This window comes from Coenobita brevimanus, chromosome 43 (genome assembly GCF_032717465.1).
Source record: "Coenobita brevimanus isolate Jiangsu-jjx chromosome 43, ASM3271746v2, whole genome shotgun sequence".
Lineage (NCBI taxonomy): Eukaryota > Metazoa > Arthropoda > Malacostraca > Decapoda > Coenobitidae > Coenobita > Coenobita brevimanus.
Genome location: NC_136996.1, coordinates 2,001,669 through 2,020,209, shown reverse-complemented (window position 1 = coordinate 2,020,209; position 18,541 = coordinate 2,001,669). Strand labels below are relative to the sequence as shown.

The following is an 18,541-nucleotide window of genomic DNA, read 5'->3' as shown; positions in this document are numbered from 1 at the left end:
CAAGCACCAACCACCTCTACCACAACCATCCCCCGCCACACCCACTCATCACCATCAACACAACCACCACCACCTTCCATCCACCCCAACCACACCCACCACATCCCCAGGTCATCACTACCACACCCACCACCACCCTTGACACACCTATTCATCCCCATCACCACAACCACCACCACCCTCCCACCCCCATACACACCACCGTAGGGGCAAGGTTCCTCCCATTATCACGCCCATTCCTAATTAGCTATGGTCAGGGTGGAGGGATACCGGCCCCCTCTACCCCCCCTCCCCCTGTCCCATAGGTACCTTGATTCACAGAAGAAAACAGGTGTATTCCCCCCTCTACACACACACACACACACACACACACACACACACACACACACACACACACACACACACACACACACACACACACACACACACACACACACACACACACACACACACACACGCACACACACCAAGCCTCACAGAACCCCATAAGGAGAAACTCTAGCCCCTGCCCCCCTCCCCCACAAATTCCACAGACCCCCAGACTCACAGAAGGTAGGCCCCCCTCTCCCCAGAGCCCCCCGTGGAGCCCCCCAGCCTGATGTTTACGATTGGATTCGCGTTTTGAGCTCTGTAATTCAGGGTGGAGATTATTGCAGGTGGGGCTTTGGTTATGACGGCCGCCTGTACGTGGTTTTACACACACACACACACACACACACACACACACACACACACACACACACACACACACACAGAGGAAAGAAAAACTACCACACTAAAAAAAAAATCATGGTAATACAGAGAAACATACTTGATTTTCTTTTTTTAATGAGAGAGAGAGGGAGAGAGAGAGAGAGAGGGAGAGAGAGAGAGAGAGAGAGAATATGGTGTCCCTTCGGTGTCGTGCGTATAACCGGTAATGACGGGCGAATAGAGTGATTGGCAAGCCCTGTTATAATGCCCATCCCTCGTAATTACCCCCGCTAGCCATCATAGGGAAGCCTGAGCGCCATTTTGGAAGGGATTGGTAATTACGCAGCGCTCATTAAATCCGGGTTATGACGGGATCCAATGCAATAGCGAATTCGTGTTGGCGATTTCGCGATGGCGGTAAAATTAGTCGGGTTGTCCTGTAAGTCTCGCCAAAACCGGAATTTCGAAACGCCAAAATTTCCCCATTGATTTCCTGATGCCTCTGATTTGCGTATTTTTTCAAGAACTTATATGTTTTTTAATTCTCTCTCTCTCCAAGTTATATTTATTCAGATCCAGGGAGGGTTTTCCGGCGGTTTGTGTTTCTCTCTGACTATGACCTCCAGTCTCAGAAACGCAGTGTGTGTGTGTGTGTGTGTGTGTGTGTGTGTGTGTGTGTGTGTGTGTGTGTGTGCAGGCATCTCGATATATGAACAGATCTTGAAGTTGTTTTTTTTTTTTTTTCTTAGAAGGAAAAACGTAGCAGACTTTTAGCCTTTGATTCCGTTTTCTCTTCCCCCAAAAAATATTATTCAGATTTTTATTTTACGTTGCTATTTTTTTTTACTGTCAATCTATCAATATCTATCTATCTGTCTATCAGTATCTGTTTATCTGTTTATCTATCCATCAGTATCTTTATCTATCTATCAGTATCTTTCTATCTGTCTATCTAAAGTTCAGTCGATATCCCACTTAAAAGACATAATTGTATTCGATTTCTTGGAACTAGAAAAGAAATTGATGACGTATGATGGAGATGAGTTGTTTTCACCTTTGACGGGGAGAAGCAGGTAATATTTAATGATAGCTGATGGGTGGCGTGGCGTGGCTTGGCTTGGCTTGGTTGGGGGGTGGTGGAGGTGAGCATACGCCCTTCACTTTAACTTGGCCCAGATATTCGTCTTTTGCAGCTTATTTCACGTAACTCAATGGCAGAAAAAGACAGGGCTTCAGATAGAAAGATAGATAGATAGAGAGAGAGAGAGAGAGAGAGAGAGATAGCTTGGTTGTGTGTTTGACCCGAACCGTAAAAGATAGTGAGAGAAAAATGTAAAGAATCGAAAGTGAATCATTGTGTGTAAAGTTTGGCGATAGCGATAACGTTGAAGAAGACGGAGCCGATTTGAAGGGCTCCCTTATGCAGAATTAGGTGAAAAGTTGCGGCAGTGTTGGAAGGGGTGTTGGCAGTGTGTTAGCAGGGTTGGAAGGTGTGTGGTAGTGTTGGAAGGCGTGTTGGCAGGGTTAGAAGGTGTGTTGGAAATGTTGGAAGGTGTGTTGGCAGTGTGTTAGCAGGGTTGGAATGTGTGTGGTAGTGTTGGCAGAGTTGGAAGGTGTGTTGGCAAACTCTTTGCACTTCAGCTTGGCCTGAAATTTGTGTGTGTGTGTGTGTGTGTGTGTGTGTGTGTGTGTGTGTGTGTGTGTGTGTGTGTGTGTGTGTGTGTGTGTGTGTGTGTGTGTGTGTGTGCGCGCGCGCGTGCGTGCGAGCGCGTCAATGCTGAGTTGTAGCAAAGAGATTCGCACTTGAATATGATGCTAGTCACGAAGAAGTGCTTTGGAAAGGGTGCAAAGCAATAGTATACTCATTTTTCTGGCATTGAGGTGTCTGGAAGAAGCTGCAAAAGGACGAAAATTTGGGCCAAGTTAAGATGAAAGGAGTATTGCCATTGACTCACCATTGAACAGCTGTGAGTCGAAGTTACTGAAGTTTTATAAGGCAGAGTTGGGGCAGCGTAGTAGTGTGATGGTCGAAAGGATGCGGGTTCGATTCTAGGCCGTGGCAGGGAAGTGTTCATCAGAATTTCCTTTAAGCTGGTTACCTGGTTTACCACAAGACCCACCGACCTGGCATAAAAACATCTTAGCCAACACCATCTCACCAGTAGTGAATGAGACACCTCTAAACTGTATTCAGTACTTACGGTGGGTATTTGCGCCCAAGTGGTGACATGGAAAGGCGTGCGGCGTGTATGAGGCATGCAGGGATGGAAAGGGGAACCAAATATTATGTCCATATCCAGAGTTTAGCAAAGAGGGAAAGTGCCAGTTAGTCTGACTCTGATAATACTTTTGGGTATGAATCGCCAGGTTTGTGAGTCGGTGAGGAGGTGCTACGTTTGTGAGTCGAGATGCTAAGTTTGTGAGTCGAAAGTCGCTAATTTTGTGAGTCGAGGTTTTTCAGGTTTGAGTCTAGAGATGTTAAGTTTGTGAGTCGAGGGATGCTGGGTTTGTGAGTCGAGGCGCTAAGTTATATTGCTGTGTTTTTGAGTCACTGTTGAGGCGCTAAGTTTGTGAGTCACTGCTAAGTTTACGAGTCACTTAAGATGCAATGTTTGTGAGTCCTTTGAAGGGTGCTGAGTTTGTAAATGTTAAGGTGCTAAGTTTGTGAGTTCGTGTGATGGTGCTAAGTCTGTAGTAGCGAATGGTGTCAGGGAGCGTCCGGTTGAAGTGCAGATGAACCTGAGGCCACAACTACAACTACTACTACTGGTACTATTATTATTATTATTATTATTATTATTATTACTACTACTATTACTACTACTGTTCTTACTTAACTCCACTAAACTCCTTCATGGTCACTCTTTAAAACTCCGGTGCAAGAAATCACCCAAACTGCTCCATAAAGCAACGATTAAAGTGGCGCCCGAGATTAGGCGAATATTTGTGAGAAAAGCTGGTAATGTGAGGGGAAAAAGTTGACGTGGGGTTGCGTTGAGGTGGAGGAGGAGGTGGGAGGTTGAGCACGCAGACGCGGGCGGTGGGGGAGGCGAGGCAGTGGTGTGGGGTGGCTCTGTCGTGAGGAGCTGTGAGGCGACGTACAGGTCCGGATTTTGGGTGCCAGGGGAAGCTTCCTAACACCTCCTCCTAAGCGAATTATTTTTGGCCTATGATACCCTAACATTCCCCTTTATACTTTTTATATACATCGTTTTAATAATGGAAATAATTTGCATCAGTCACGTAAAAGGGATATTGAAGCGTAAAGTACAGAATGAATCGCTGAGGAAGAGGAGCTACGGAATCACCAAGGCCGCGCAAAATACAACCACCTGTCTCGATTTCCCAGCTAAAATTCGCCCCTGTAATTTCTTAGATGTGAGTGGTCTTCATGGCATTCAGTGTAGAGTCATCACCTACGGCGTAGAGTGGATACCTGTCCCTGTCCTCAAGATATCCTTAAGATCAGATATTGTCTTAGTTACGAAAAGTACAGTTAGGGACAAAAGTTGGTCTGCTGTTCCACCACGTCTGGTTTAGGCACAAGGCACTGTCCGTCACTTTCCCCCTAAATGCATCAAGGAACATAATCTACCGGCAGAGAAATATTAGCCAGCAGAGGGAAGTGACAGGAGGTGAAATATGAGGAGTACTTTTGTTCCAGACTGTTGAGCTTCGAAAATTGTCCAAAAAATGATGAAATTGAGACCACTGTGTTGAAAAAAAAAAAATGTCACTATCGCAGCCAAGGAATATTAGCAGAGGAAAGTGAGAAGCAGAAGAGGTGAAATATAAGAAATACTTTTGTTCCCGACTGTGCAGCATCGAAATTTGCCCCTAAAATGTTGAAATTAAGACCACCGTGTTGCAAAAAAAGAAAAATAATCACTTGCAGAATTTATCAAGTTTTTTTCAAGGATTTTTTTTTCGGTTTACCTGATATCACCTGTAATTATCTCGTGTGTCTCGAAAATACATTAGTGTCATGCGTTTATTTTATTTATTTACTTATTTGGTTTATTATTGGTATCTCCAGACGATTTCCTTCAGCTTTAAGAGGCTCAGTCGGTGCAGGGGATAGTGATGGATTTATTCAACCCCTCTGTTGCAGTGAGTCTCCCCTAAATTGAATAAAATCGTCTGTACATTAGTGAATTATTTAAAAAAGGTCCTTGTTGTGAACGCTAAAGTACTCATAGACCTTTGTAAAAAAAAAAATAATAATAATAGTAATGCGGAAATAATAATAATAATAATAATAATAATACGGTAATAATAATAATAATAATAAAAATATCGAAGACCATGGAAGGTAACACCCATCCTTACCTCACAATCTCTATGGAAACGACGGAGTAATATTGACGGGAGACGAGGGAAAGATTTTTTTTGTTTTTATCCTGTTTCGAATATACCAAATTGACAGTAAATGTATGTACGGTATGTAGGAGGGACGGGGGTGTGAGCTGGGGGAGAGGGCAGTGAGATGGCGGGGGACATGGAGGCGATTTGTTTGTGGCCACCCCGTACGGGATGAAGGCGTCTGGCAATAGATAGATAGAAGGTTAAGAGAGGTGTAATCGGTATCGTAGTAACTTATTTCCATGTTCCCATCGACATAGGTTTTCCAGCACGTCTTCATGAGCAATTTATTTTTGTATACGGCGTATTTTTATTATCTTGTGTGTTATTAAAGGAAACTGTATCGATATATTAAAAAAAAAAAAAGTATTAACACACAAGTGAATAATAATGTGTAATATACGGAATAAGTCGCTAAGGAAGAAGTGTTAAGGGAACCTCTTAACCTGACGAGAAGACGACTCTGACTTCCTTCCCTTGGACACCACGTACCTGAAGGCAAGTGTCTCCGCTCGTACGCCCCCCATCATCTTCGTCGGGTAGGTCCTGGGGGCGTGTGCGTTGATCCAAGGTACCGTATTGGCCAAAGGTAATCCGCCCCTACAGCGATATAACTGCTTTACATAGAGGATTTATTTCACTGAAGGATTACTGGGATTTCACTGCATTTCATAGCACTGGGGGTCATGTAAGAGGCTTCGCGAGAGGCCCTGAGATCATGGAGGTGTGAGGTGAAGGGCTTGGTGTTAGATTGAGGGCTTGGTGTTAAAGTGAGGGTTCGGTGTGAGGGGTACCCAGTGATGGAGGGGTGAGAGCAGGAGCGGCGCACCTCCGTACACCACGAGGACTGAACAATAACTGACCCCGCCGTTCTCTTCCCTCCTCCTTCCCCTCGCCACGCCGCCGCCAGAACCCTCAATGCTTCCCGTGCCGCGCGTCATTCTTCTGAGACTTCGCCAGGTTGGGTAGCGTGGGCGTTGCGGACAAGGGGCGTTGAAGTCTTGGGTCTGTCTTTCTGTCTATCTGTATATCTATCTATAGCCAGACGCCTTAATCCCGTAAGGGGTAGCCACAAACAAATCGCCTCCATATCTTCCTGTCCCCTGCCATTTCATTGCCCTCCCCCAGCTTACATCCCCCTGTCTCATATACCTTTCTACTCTATAATAATCTTAATTCTGCCGCCATTCAAGACTTTTATATTTTTCACACCTTTCAGTTACAGAAATGTAGGACATTATTTGAAATAATTAAGTCTTGTATTCTTACTGTGAAGCACCCTAACACCTCTTCCTAAGCGATTTGTTTTTGCTTATTACTTCCTACCATCCTCTTCTATGTCGTTTATATACTTCAGATACCACCATAATCAGAATAAATAACATGAACATTGATATTAGCCTTATCCAAAAATAAATCGCTAAGGAAGAGATGCTAGGGAGCGAACACAGTCTTTGCATCTATACAATACTATCCCCTTTTTACACCAAGCTGGCTTAAAATTGCCATCTCTCCATCTTGAATGCTGACTTAAATCGATTCATTAACACTAGAATACGATACTAGTCACAAAGAAGTGCCATGGAAAGTATGTAGAGCCACTGTCTAATTCAGCCACCAAGTTACATGACAAGCTGCAGAAGGACCAAAACCTGGGCCAAGTTAAGGTAGAAGGACTGTAGTTGTGAGTGTCGATGATGGGTGTTTGTATTACAGGACGGGTGAAGTTCAGTTAAAAGATATGTTAGGTTTGATATATATATATTTTTTTCCACGAGGTTGGATAGCGTGGGCGTTGGAGACCTGCAGTGGCGTGTAATTGTGGCAGGCGTTGATTGATTGATGATGATGATGATAGTGATGGTGGTGGTGGGTGTAGGGTGGTGGTGGGGCTAGTGTGAAGATTGATTTCTGGATGGTGATGATGATGACGTTAAATTCTGGATGATGTTGATGATGATGATTATGGTCTAGAGTTTTGATACGGATTAGACATGCATTTCTTGAGGCATCGTGAGGTTGGGTGGCGTCGGCGTTGGGGTAGCATTGGTGATAGCGTGGACGTGGATTTTTTTTAGGTGATGATGATGATGGGGGATGTTCGTGAAGTTTTGAGTCTTGCAGTGTCGTGTGATGATGACAGGTGTAGTGAGTGTTGATTTTTATTTATTTATTTGTGTATTTATTTATTTATTGAGGTTGAGTGAGGTTTAGTTGAAAGATAATTTGAGTCTTGAGACGGACATAACGTGCAGTTGTTTGCGAGGTCGGGTAGCGTTGGCGTTGGCATTAACGTTGTGTTGATGCTGGAGTGAACGTTGATTTTGGAGGTTGAAAGTTGATCGTGATGATGATGATGATAATGGTGACGACTCAGTTCCATGCTAGGTTAGGTATAGCGTGGATGTTTGAATCTTTGAGTAGCATGTTTGATGGTCTTAGTGTTTATTTAGTGTCCATATACGGATGTTCACTGATCCTTTCCTGCAAACCAGCACTGGGCAGAAGTTTACCTGTCCAGGGTTTAATTTATGTAGGCAGAAAAAATAAAAATAAAGCTTAATAATATCGTATGTGTTGTGGTAAGGGCCCAGTCTGCTGGTGTGGGAGTGGGTGTAACAGCGGGAGTAGGAAGTTAATTAAGGATGTAGAGTACGTTGATAACGTTCACTGAGCAATCTCCTCAACACGCGAATCGACGGCGAAGTGGAATAGGGGTGTTAGATAGATAGATAGGTAGATAGATGAGTAGATAGATAGATAGATACAGATAAAGAGATACTTGTACAAATTAAAATATTAGTAGTTATAGATAGGCCTAAGCAATTTTATTTAAGCATATTATTTTGGATAGAAACGCAAAATTGTATTAAATAAAAAAGATTGAAGGCGAGTGTCCAGTCGCGTACACACTTTTACGGAACCAAAGCAAATCGTCTTTAAGGGAAGCTTACCTGGTGGATCTGAGAATACAGGTAGGTGTGTGTGTGTGTGTGTGTGTGTGTGTGTGTGTGTGTGTGTGTGTGTGTGTGTGTGTGTGTGTGTGTGTGTGTGTGTGTGTGTGTGTGTGTGTGTGCTTGGAACCGTAGCACATATGTCACAGCTTCTTCCCACCTTAGAGCTTTATTGGCGTCTTAAGGAAATCGAATAGGTATGAAAAGCAGCCTCACTGGGGTCAAGATCCTACCCCCCCCCCCCGAGGAGAGGGGCAGGTGAGACATAGATCAAAGAAGGGAAGACTGAATGAAGGGGGTGATGGGAGGTTGGCGGGGTGGGGGAGGAAGTAGGGAGAAGGGAGGAAGGATAGGGAGTAAGGAGAAAAAAGTGGGTAGAGGAGGGAGGAGAAGAGGTGGAAGGAGAGAGAGAGAGGGAGGGAGGGAGGGAGAATCACGGAAGAGGGGAAAAAATCAGAGTTGACAAAAATTTTAGTTCAAGACCATACCCGAGCAGTGATGGATATTTACACACACACACACACACACACACACACACACACACAGAGTACACCATGAGAGGGGAATACTTTGAGGATACTTTGATTTACCTGTCCGGGCACGAAAAACATACGATCTGCGTCTGAGATATTGGTAATGGAAACAGGTAGGAACGGCAAAAGGTGGGGCGTTTCCTTGAGTGTTCTTGGCGAGGGGTGTACCGTGTGTGTGTGTGTGTGTGTGTGTGTGTGTGTGTGTGTGTGTGTGTGTGGAAGGGCAGGCACGAGACAGGGCAGGGCGGCGGGGGGCTAGGTAGGGGTCAGCTGATAATGATGGCGCCAGGAAAGAAGCCAACCGAGCGAATCTTGGCGCTTAATGGGGGCAATTCATCACCCAGACGGTAATTGTGGGTGTGGGTGGGTAATGGGCGGGGCGCGGTGGTCAGGGTGTGGGTTGGGGGAGGGGGCCAGGTAGAGAGGGTGGGGGATCGTGTAGGGTGGTGGTGGGACATGGTGGTCAGTTGTGGGTGTGGGTGGGGAACGTGGTGGTCAGGTGTGAATGTGAGTGGTGGGACGTGGTGGTTGGGGTGTAGGTGTGGGTGTGGGGTGGGAGGAAGGGGGTGAAGCAGTCATTTATTTTCATAGGTAATTTCTTTCATCGTACCCATCCAGTTACTTGATGTAGCTACTTTCTGGTGACTCTGCATTGAGTGACAAGCCAAAATATTTCTCGTAACCCAGGAAACCATTTATTACACTGTCTTTTAGCCATTTAACCAGCTGATCGCCTGGTGGTCTAGTGGGGTACGGCGCTTTAACCAGATGAGGCCCAGAAGGGTTAGCATCCGAGGAGTGGTTGCATTTATTATTATTACTGTTATTATTATTATTATTATTATTATTACTACTACTACTACTACTACTAATACTACTTTTCTTCTTCCTCTTCTACTACTACTACTACTACTACTACTACTATTTTTCCGTACATAATATCATCTTAAGATTTAGGAAGGTAATGAGGAAATGGTACAGGTGGTTTGGTAAGCGTCTCGGAAATAACCCTTTCACTACGACGACTCTGTATCTTTGTCCCTGCCTCTAGACGATTTATTCAGCTTAGGAAAAGACCCCTCGTAGTGAAGGGGTGAGGGAAGGCCGCCTCTAAACCCCTCTAGGTCGAAAAGCCTCCCTTGAGCTGAGGAAAATCGTCTGTTGGAAAGATTAATAAGAAAAATACGTCTTTCCAGTGAACGATTTTTAGCCACTTCACACCGATGACGTATTTCGTATTTACCACTTCACACCAATGACGTATTTCGTATTAACTTCACACCTATGACGTATTCCGTGTTTACCACTTCACACCTATGACGTATTTCGTATTAACCACATCACACCTATGACGTATTTCGTATTAACTTCACACCTATGACGTATTCCGTGTTTACCACTTCACACCTATGACGTATTTCGTATTCTACCACTTCACACCTATGACGTATTTCGTATCATACCACTTCACACCGATGACGTATTCCGTATTTACCACTTCACACCAACGACGTATTTTGGACTCACCACTTCACACCGATGACGTATTTCATATCACCACACCAATGACGTATTTCGTATTTACCACTTCACACCAATGACATTTCGTGTTTACCACTTAACACCAATGGCATTTCGTATTTACCACGTATTTCGTATTTACCACTTCACACCAACGACGTATTTCGTATTTACCACTTCACACCAATGACGTATTTTTGTTAATGCAACAACCAGACGATTTTTTTCAGCCTTTTGGATTTTTTGGGGGGATTGGGGGGGTTAGAGGCGGCCATCATTAACCCCTTCAGTACGAGAATGTCTGAAGTTGAGTGAAAAATATCTGGTGTGTTAGTCTGTCTTTATCTGACGGAACTGGGCAACTCTCTGCTTGAATAGTAAATCCGGGTTGCATAAAATTCTGTGAGTCTTAGTTATGTTGGAATGAGTCTCCTTGGTTACTAGTCGAATTAACCCTCCAATCTGACTAAACCTGGATACCAACTGAATGAGTCTTAGTTATGAGACTGGAATGAGTCTCCTTGGTTACTAGTCAAATTAACCCTCCCATATAACTACACCTGGATATCAACTGAATGAGTCTTAGTTATGAGTTTGGAATGAGTCTCCTTGGTTACTAGTCGAATTAACCCTCCAATCTGACTACACATGGATATCAACTGACCTGAAAGGGCTTATAACCTGTACCACCCAGGAATGAGTCTCCTTAGTTACTAGTCGAATCAGCTCTCCAATCTAACTACACCTGGCCATGAACTGAGCAGAAGGGGGTTAGGGATCATCTTTAGGTTAGAGATTTTTTTTTTTAACCTATGCTACCCAGGAAAGCATCTCCTTGGTTACTAGTCGAATCACCCTTCACACCTGGCCATCAGGTAAGGTGAAAGGGGTTAGGGGTCTTTGTCAGGTTAGTATGTTCTGTTAATGCTCCTCAGGAATGCGTCTCCTTGGTTACTAGTCGAATCAGCTTTTACACTTGGCCATCAAGTGAGCTGAAAAGGGTTAGGGGTCTTTGAGAGGAAAAATTGCGTCCTCGTATTGAATCGTTTGTGCTGACTCGAGGCTTACGTGTGCTGAGGCCCGGGAAAGCTGTCATTACCCTCATCATTACCACCTGTCATGGATCACCGCCACGCCTGTCATTACCCCCTCTCCTGTCACTCCCTGTCTACCCCTGTCCGTCACTCTTATTTTCAACAGCCCCTGTTATTCACGTCTTTCGCTGTATACCTTCAAGAGTAATTTAATGTATGTGTGGCTCAGTACGCTGTGTGTGTGTGTGTGTGTGTGTGTGTGTGTGTGTGTGTGTGTGTGTGTGTGTGTGTGTGTGTGAGAGAGAGAGAGAGAGAGACCTACTTTGTTGTTCTCCTGGGCTACGTTGCTAAGAGTGCGTTGGGGTCTCCGGCCAGCCATGGTGAGGTGGACCAGTGAGTGTGTCTAGGAGTATGAGTGAGTGAGCGAGTGAATGTGTGAGTGTGCAAGAGTGCGTGAGTGTGCAGGAGTGAGTGAATGTGCAGGCGTGAATGAGTGAGTATGAGGGAGTCAGTGAGTGAGTGTGCAGGAGTGAATGTGTGAGTGTCAGGAGTAAGTGTGATTGATTGTCTGGGAGTGAGCGTGAGTGAATATGTAAGTGATGTGCCGGGTGCATTAGAAAGTGAGTGAGTGAGTGAGTAAGCGAGTGAGCGAGGTACAATCTTCTTCACGCCTCCTGCACTCACAGATTTATGACTATTTATGACTACTGTTTGCGTCGTGATCTTTTTTTATTAGTTTTATGCGTGCCATCAGCCTTTCCATTATTACTGTCATCATTAGAGCTGTCTATCTGTCCATCTGTCTATCTGTCTATTTGACTATCTATCTATCAATGGCACGGTATGTCTTCCTATCTATCTGTCTGTCACCTCAAATTTTCCTTCTTACATATTCTCTGATAGTTTCATTATGTCATCACAGTAGGCTACCCTCATCCCCCCCTCCGTCACCGCCCCCTGTGACGTCGCGGGTGGCTGCGTTATACACCCCCTCTTACTACGGACCAATCCCCTTTTTACGGACGAGGCCCTTTTGTGTGTTTTACAGACGGTCATACACTTTTTCCGGAGTTTTAGAAAAGGCCTTGTTACCTGTCGCTGGTAAGGGATTTTTTTTTCATTTTCTGTATCTTTCTATCTGTTTATGTCTGTCTCCCTCTCTCTCTCTCTCTCTCTCTCTCTCTCTCTCTCTCTCTCTCTCTCTCTCTCTCTCAACTTTGCAAGAAAAAAATCCCAAGCGTGCCACACAGAATACTGAGAAGGAGCCTTATTCATTGGCAGGACGTAAAATTTATATTGATGGGTATGTAAGATATGCAAGGAGAATTTAGAGGTCGCTGTGGTAAAAGGACTGTGAGACGTGATGTTATGTGAGAGGCAGACTTCTTGGTGGAGAGAGGGAGGGGGAGACCGAGGATGAGATGGAGGAATGGGGTAGAGACGTATATGAGAGAGGGGGGGGTGTAAGTTGGGGGCAGGGCACGGAAATGGCAGGCGACAGGGCGACATGGAAGCGATTTGTTTGTGGCCACCCTTTACGGGATTAAGGCGTTTGGCTATAGATAGACAGACAGACAGATAGATAGATAGATAGATAGATTGATTGACACAGATAGATTGAGAGATTTCTTGGCATCATACATTTGTCTGTGTTTCGGAGTGTTACTTGGTGCTGTATAATAAACCCTCCCTACGTGACATGAAGCAGCAGTGACGTGGTAGTGACGTGGCAGCCTCCCTCTTGATGGCAGGTACAGGAACTCGTCACACTCTTCTTCACCACGTCAAAGCTCCAGTCGTCTTTCCGGGTCATAGCCAGGTGACCCGCAGGTGACACAATCTCCTCCAGGTCGTTCATTGTTCTGGAAGCCTAACTGCTGTATTAAGGTTGATCTCTGTTCATTCTTTACCATAGGATTGTTATCATAGTCTTGCTCCCTAACATAAAACGAATGCGTTGAAATTAATGTGATTGAATCGTATTTTTTTTTTTTTATTCGATGATGTGGTGTTAATATGGATCCTGAGCTCATCATCTTTATCATTATCGTCGTCATCATCATCGTCGTTGTAGTTGTCGTCCTCGTCAGTTCAGTTTTACCCCTGCCAGTTGCCCGACTCCTCCTCCTCCACTACCTGCTATCCTTGTCAGATTCCACCGGCCCGTTAAGTAAATGCGATCCTCCCCGAAACCGTCAAGTAACTAATGAGGGTGAGGGAGATAAGGGCGGCCTCCCTTACCTGTCTCCTCCACCCACCGCCCTGTAATTACCTTTCGTGATGGCGGGGTGAGGGAGGGGGAGGGGATTGAGGGAGGGCCTAAGGTTATCATGCCCCTGGCTGTGTAGAGGAAGGCCTGGTTGGGGGTTATCGCTGATGCCGCCATTACACCTTTTATGGTACGCTGTCATATGTTTACAGCCACGGACAAAAGTTAGTCTGCTGTTCTGTTTCGTGTACTCTGAAATAAACATGGCCACAACAGCGCTAACTTTTGCATGCATTGGTGTCCCTACAGGCACACCTTTTCCATTCGTACATCTCCAGCGTGGATAAGCTTATTTTGACTTTTTTTTTTTCTCTGTTTTTTTACCTCTGCACAAATGACCAGCCGACTCAGTTCAGAAGTGTTCGCTTCTCCTCTGTTTACCGTAGACAGGCCTCCCCTGCCTTGCATTACATTGACTTGCTGTGCCCCTCCGTTCTGTTCCCTGCCCTGCCCTGCCCTGCCCTGCCCTGGCCTGAATTTACTTGACATGACTACTTGACCTGGCCCACTGTACCCTGTTCTGCCCTGCTCACCCCCTCCCTTGTCCTCCCCTGCCCTCCCCACTCTTTCCTTGCCCTGCTCCCCCTCAGCCTTTCTTGTCTTTTCCTGCCCTGCCCTGCCCTGCCCTGTCCCTCTGTTCCCACTTATCACCTACAGCCCCACCTTGTCCCAGAACAGCGTATCATCCCCTCGCTGCCCATTTATACTTATCCAACATCTCTCACTCTCGTTAGAAGACCATACTTTCCGCCACGCTCATATATTATCTCTGTTAAGGAAGTTGGTTTGGATTAGATTTGTTTGTCTGTCTGTCTGTTACCAGGATCGTAGAGAAACTGGTGGATGAAATTGCACGAAAGTTAGAATGGTGGTTAAGGAGTCATCACAGGAACGGGTGATTGAGTTTTGGACGTATAAGGTCAAAGGTTAAGATCATTAGAGGAGATGGTGTTATTTTGGCGGAGGTATGCGCTATCGGAGTGCCCTTGTCTTTGGTTGGCAGGGACGAGTGATTCGGTGGAAGGTTGATGTGGAGATCGATAATGGTTAAGTGCTGGAATGAAGAACGATAGAATAGATAACGATAAGGTACGTAACGAGTATTGAGAATGACTGGGTAAAGAATGAGACGATTGACTTGATTGAATGGTAAATAAAATAATTGAAATAAATCGATAATGGTAAGAAATAGCTAATGGTGATAATGGATAACTAATGGTGATCATGGTTACAAAAGTAGCTAATGATTTTGGTTGAGTGAAGGGTTGTTAATGGGTAATGGGTTGGACTGGGGGTAGGACGGGATGGGTGATTGGAGGGTAATGGACAAATCGATAAGGGTGATGGGTGAATGATGGAATGGGGGGTGTTTTAATGGGTAATGGGTGGAAATGGATAGATAATGGAGGAAGGATGGGTGAATGGGATGGGTGATTTAGATGGATAGTATTGATAACATAATTGCTTTGATTGAGTGATGGAATGATGATGTTATGGGAAGGAACGTGTGTGTGTGTGAGAGAGAGAGAGAGGGAGAGAGAGAGAGAGAACCATACAAGCCTTTGCAAATCCTCCAGCCAAAACACACACACACACACACACACACACACACACACACACACACACACACACACACACACACACACACACACACACACACACACACATTCTACAAGCCTCTTTTTTTACCCCTCTGTATAACAAAAGGCCAAAGCAAGCCTTCTAAACTCCCAACCCTTTATATTGTCATCTTGTGTCTGTCCAGGAAAAAAAAAAAAAACTCACTTAAGGAAATTCACAAACTCACTTAAGAAAATCCACGAACTCACTTTAAAAAAAATCCACAAACTCACTTAAGAAAATCCACCAACTCACTTAAGAAAATCCACAAACTCACTTAAGAAGATCCATAAACGCACTTAAGAAGGTCCATTTGTCTGTGTGATAATTAGAGAGAAAATTACATTCATATTCAGGCCTCCCAGATGGTATCAGTGGGAGGGCTGTTAGCTTCATTAGGCGTGTGTGTGTGTGTGTGTGTGTGTGTGTGTGTGTGTGTGTGTGTGTGTGTGTGTGTGTGTGTGTGTTTTAGGGGTTGATGAATTTACATAGGCTTCCTCGCCCCTCTCTCTCTCTCTCTCTCTCTCTCTCTCTCTCTCTCTCTCTCTGATGTGTGTGTAATGAAAAAAGGTGGACGTGAACTCGGTGGATTACAGGCTGAAGTTGCCCTCCTGCAGTCCACCATCCTCCTTTTGGGGGATAGGGAGGGAATTGAGGGACTTCTGTATAACCGGGCAGTGGAGCCGCTCATTATTAGTGCCACCACATGAAGGCGTCACAATCCAGCACCTGTCTCGTTGGGATTTGAGTTAGGTGAAGTGGCGTGCAGTCCAATCATAATCCATCCTCACAGGGTTCTAACTTAGCACCTTCATGGACTCAGTTTTGGTGTGAGGTCTTGAGTCTCGTGTCTTGGTATTAGGTCATTTGTCGTGCGTCTTCTCTTTTATTCCATTAGTTGAAAAGATTTATATATTTTTTTCCAGAGGTGAGCACTCGTCTTTTCTTTATGCCATTCATTGAAAAGTTATATTTGTTTCTCCCACTAATTACTTTCGTGTCTTTTAATTATGCCACTCAATATAAAGTTATATATTTGTTTCTTCCACAGGTGAGTACAAAGCAGTTGGCAACCAGGAGTATCTGACGGAGGAGAAGCAGTAGGGTATGTACCACAGTTTTCATTGATTCGTCCGTTTTTGTTTGTTTGTTTTTATGCAAGGTAGAAGGAATCAAAGGCTAGAAGCATGCAAATTATTTCCTCCAGTTACTAGATAACAGAGAGCCAATTTCAAAGTCCATTCATTTCGAGATGCCTGGACACACTGCGTCTAAAAGACTAGAGATCATAGGCAGTGGGAAATACAGACAAAGGGAAAGAGTTCCAGAGTTGACCTGTTGCATCCATGATGGACTGGGAATAAACGTTAACTCTTGCATTGGAGAGTTGGATAGAAAAGGGACGAGAGTTTGCTGCTAGACGAGTGCTACGCGCCCGCCATAGTGATGGAGGGATGCAAGTAGACAGTTCAAAGGAGCAGTGACCATTGAAGTAGTGATAGAAAAGAGATAAAGAATGCAACAGTGCGGCGAGGAGACAAGTTGAAGGGAAGCTACTGAGACGAAAAGCCTTTGACTCCACCTTGTTGATAAGAGCTGTATGTTGGGAGCCTCCCCACACTTGAGAGTTGTACTGTACACAGGGGCGAATAAAACGCGTGTATGGTAGACGGCCACACCTACCACAACAGTTATGCACGGTACTTGATTCTGGTTAAAGCCACAATGAACTCCAGTATTATCAGAGACGAGGGATAATACCGCCATCCGTCCTGCTCGTAATAGTAATAATGATAACAATAATATTAATAATAGTAGTAATAACAATGATACTGGTAATAATAATAATAATAATAATAATAACAATAATAACAATAATAATAATAATGAAAAAATAATAATAATAAAGAACCCAGCTCCCATCTTTCCTCTGATAAAAAAGACAGGTAAAGAACAGCGCCATTAACATCTACGTCCCTTGTAATAAATCAAACAGACAAACAAATAAAACAAAAACAATGATAATGGCCCCCCGGACAAAAACAAGAAACTTTTCTTGTTTTTCCCTCGAAGTTTTGAATGAGTTTCGAGTTGCGCTGAGTTTTTGTTTTGTTTGTTTTTTCTGTCGTTGTTTTGACGCTGTGCGAGGAGCTGGGAATATGAGAGAGAGAGAGGGAGAGGGGGGGAGAGGGAGGCCGTTCTGTTTGTCTTTCTATCAGTGTGTGTGTGTGTGTGTGTGTGTGTGTGTGTGTGTGTGTGTGTGTGTGTGTGTGAGAGAGAGAGAGAGAGAGAGAGAGGGCTTGGGGGATGGGGTGGCTGGGAGTGACAAGTTGAGTTATGCAGAGTTGGTGGCGGTACGTCGCGGGATGTCAAGGGAGGGGGTGGGTGAGGAGGGGAAAGGAGGTGCGAAAGGAAGGGGGAAAGAGGTGCGAAGGGAAGGGGGAAGCGGGTGCTAAGGGAAGGAGGTGAAGGGTGGGATGGTAGGGAGGGGGGTGAAGGGAAGGGTGAGATGATGTGCTGATGGTGAGGGAGGGGAGATGGGAGGGGGATGGAGTGACGCTGTGAAAGTCGCGGTGGTGGGGAGGGAAGGGGAGCTTTGTTGGGGAGGGGAAGAGGATGAAGGATGGAGAAATAGGGTGGGGAGGACTTGGGAATGTGAGGGGAGGGGTGTTCAAGGGTGAGGTGATGTGGAGTTTGAGTGCTAAGAAGTGAAGGTGGAGGAGAGGCGTTGGAGAAGGAAGGTGGAGGAAAGGTGGTGAAGAAGGGAGGTGGAGGAGAGGTGTTGGAGAAGGGAGGTGGAGGAGGGAGAGAGAGTGATGGAGAGGAGAGGATAGTGTGATGGAGAGGACATGGAGAATGGAAAAGAGAGAGATATGAAATACTGTAGAAGAGAGAGAGAGAGAAACGGCAGGTAACTACAGGTGTCTCCTCTTTACCTGGATTTGTATATCATTTCGTTAAACGTTAATAGATAAAATTTCGTTACACGTTAATAGATAAAATTTCGTTAAACGTCAATAGATAAATTTTCGTTAAACGTTGATAGATAAAATTTCGTTAAACGTCAATAGATAAATTTTCGTTAAACGTTGATAGATAAAATTTCGTTAAACGTCAATAGATAAATTTTCGTTAAACGTTGATAGATAAAATTTCGTTACACGTTAATAGATAAAATTTCGTTAAACGTCAATAGATAAATTTTCGTTAAACGTTGATAGATAAAATTTCGTTAAACGTCAATAGATAAAATTTCGTTAAACGTTGATAGATAAAATTTCGTTAAACGTTGATAGATAAAATTTCGTTAAACGCTGATAGATAAAATTTCGTTACACGTTAATAGATAATATTTTGACTTCTCTGCGTGTCTGTGTTTTTTATATTAACCTTTAGTCTGTTTGTTTGTTTGTTTGTGTTTGTTTTTGCTGTCTATAGGGGATTTCGTTAACTCTAGAGACAGGCTTCGTAGTGACGGGATTAGGAACATTACGAACGGATTAGATGCAGATTAGACGGATTACAAATGGATTAGAAGCGGATTAGACGGATTAC

The 18,541-nt window shown here is 44.5% G+C and overlaps 2 protein-coding genes across 2 annotated transcripts in view; one reads left to right on the top strand and one right to left on the bottom strand.

The window, feature by feature from the left end:
- Positions 1-5,883, bottom strand: part of LOC145397810 (protein unzipped-like) — a 141,981-nt gene extending 136,098 nt beyond the window's left edge. The window contains exon 1 of the mRNA XM_080270831.1: positions 5,548-5,883. Within this exon, the coding sequence (XP_080126957.1) occupies positions 5,548-5,585 (38 nt within the window). The 5' untranslated portion in view covers positions 5,586-5,883. The remainder of the gene's footprint in view (positions 1-5,547) is intronic.
- The window catches only part of Miga (mitoguardin), a 477,244-nt gene that overhangs the window by 270,991 nt on the left and 187,712 nt on the right, over positions 1-18,541 (top strand). The window lies entirely within an intron of this gene.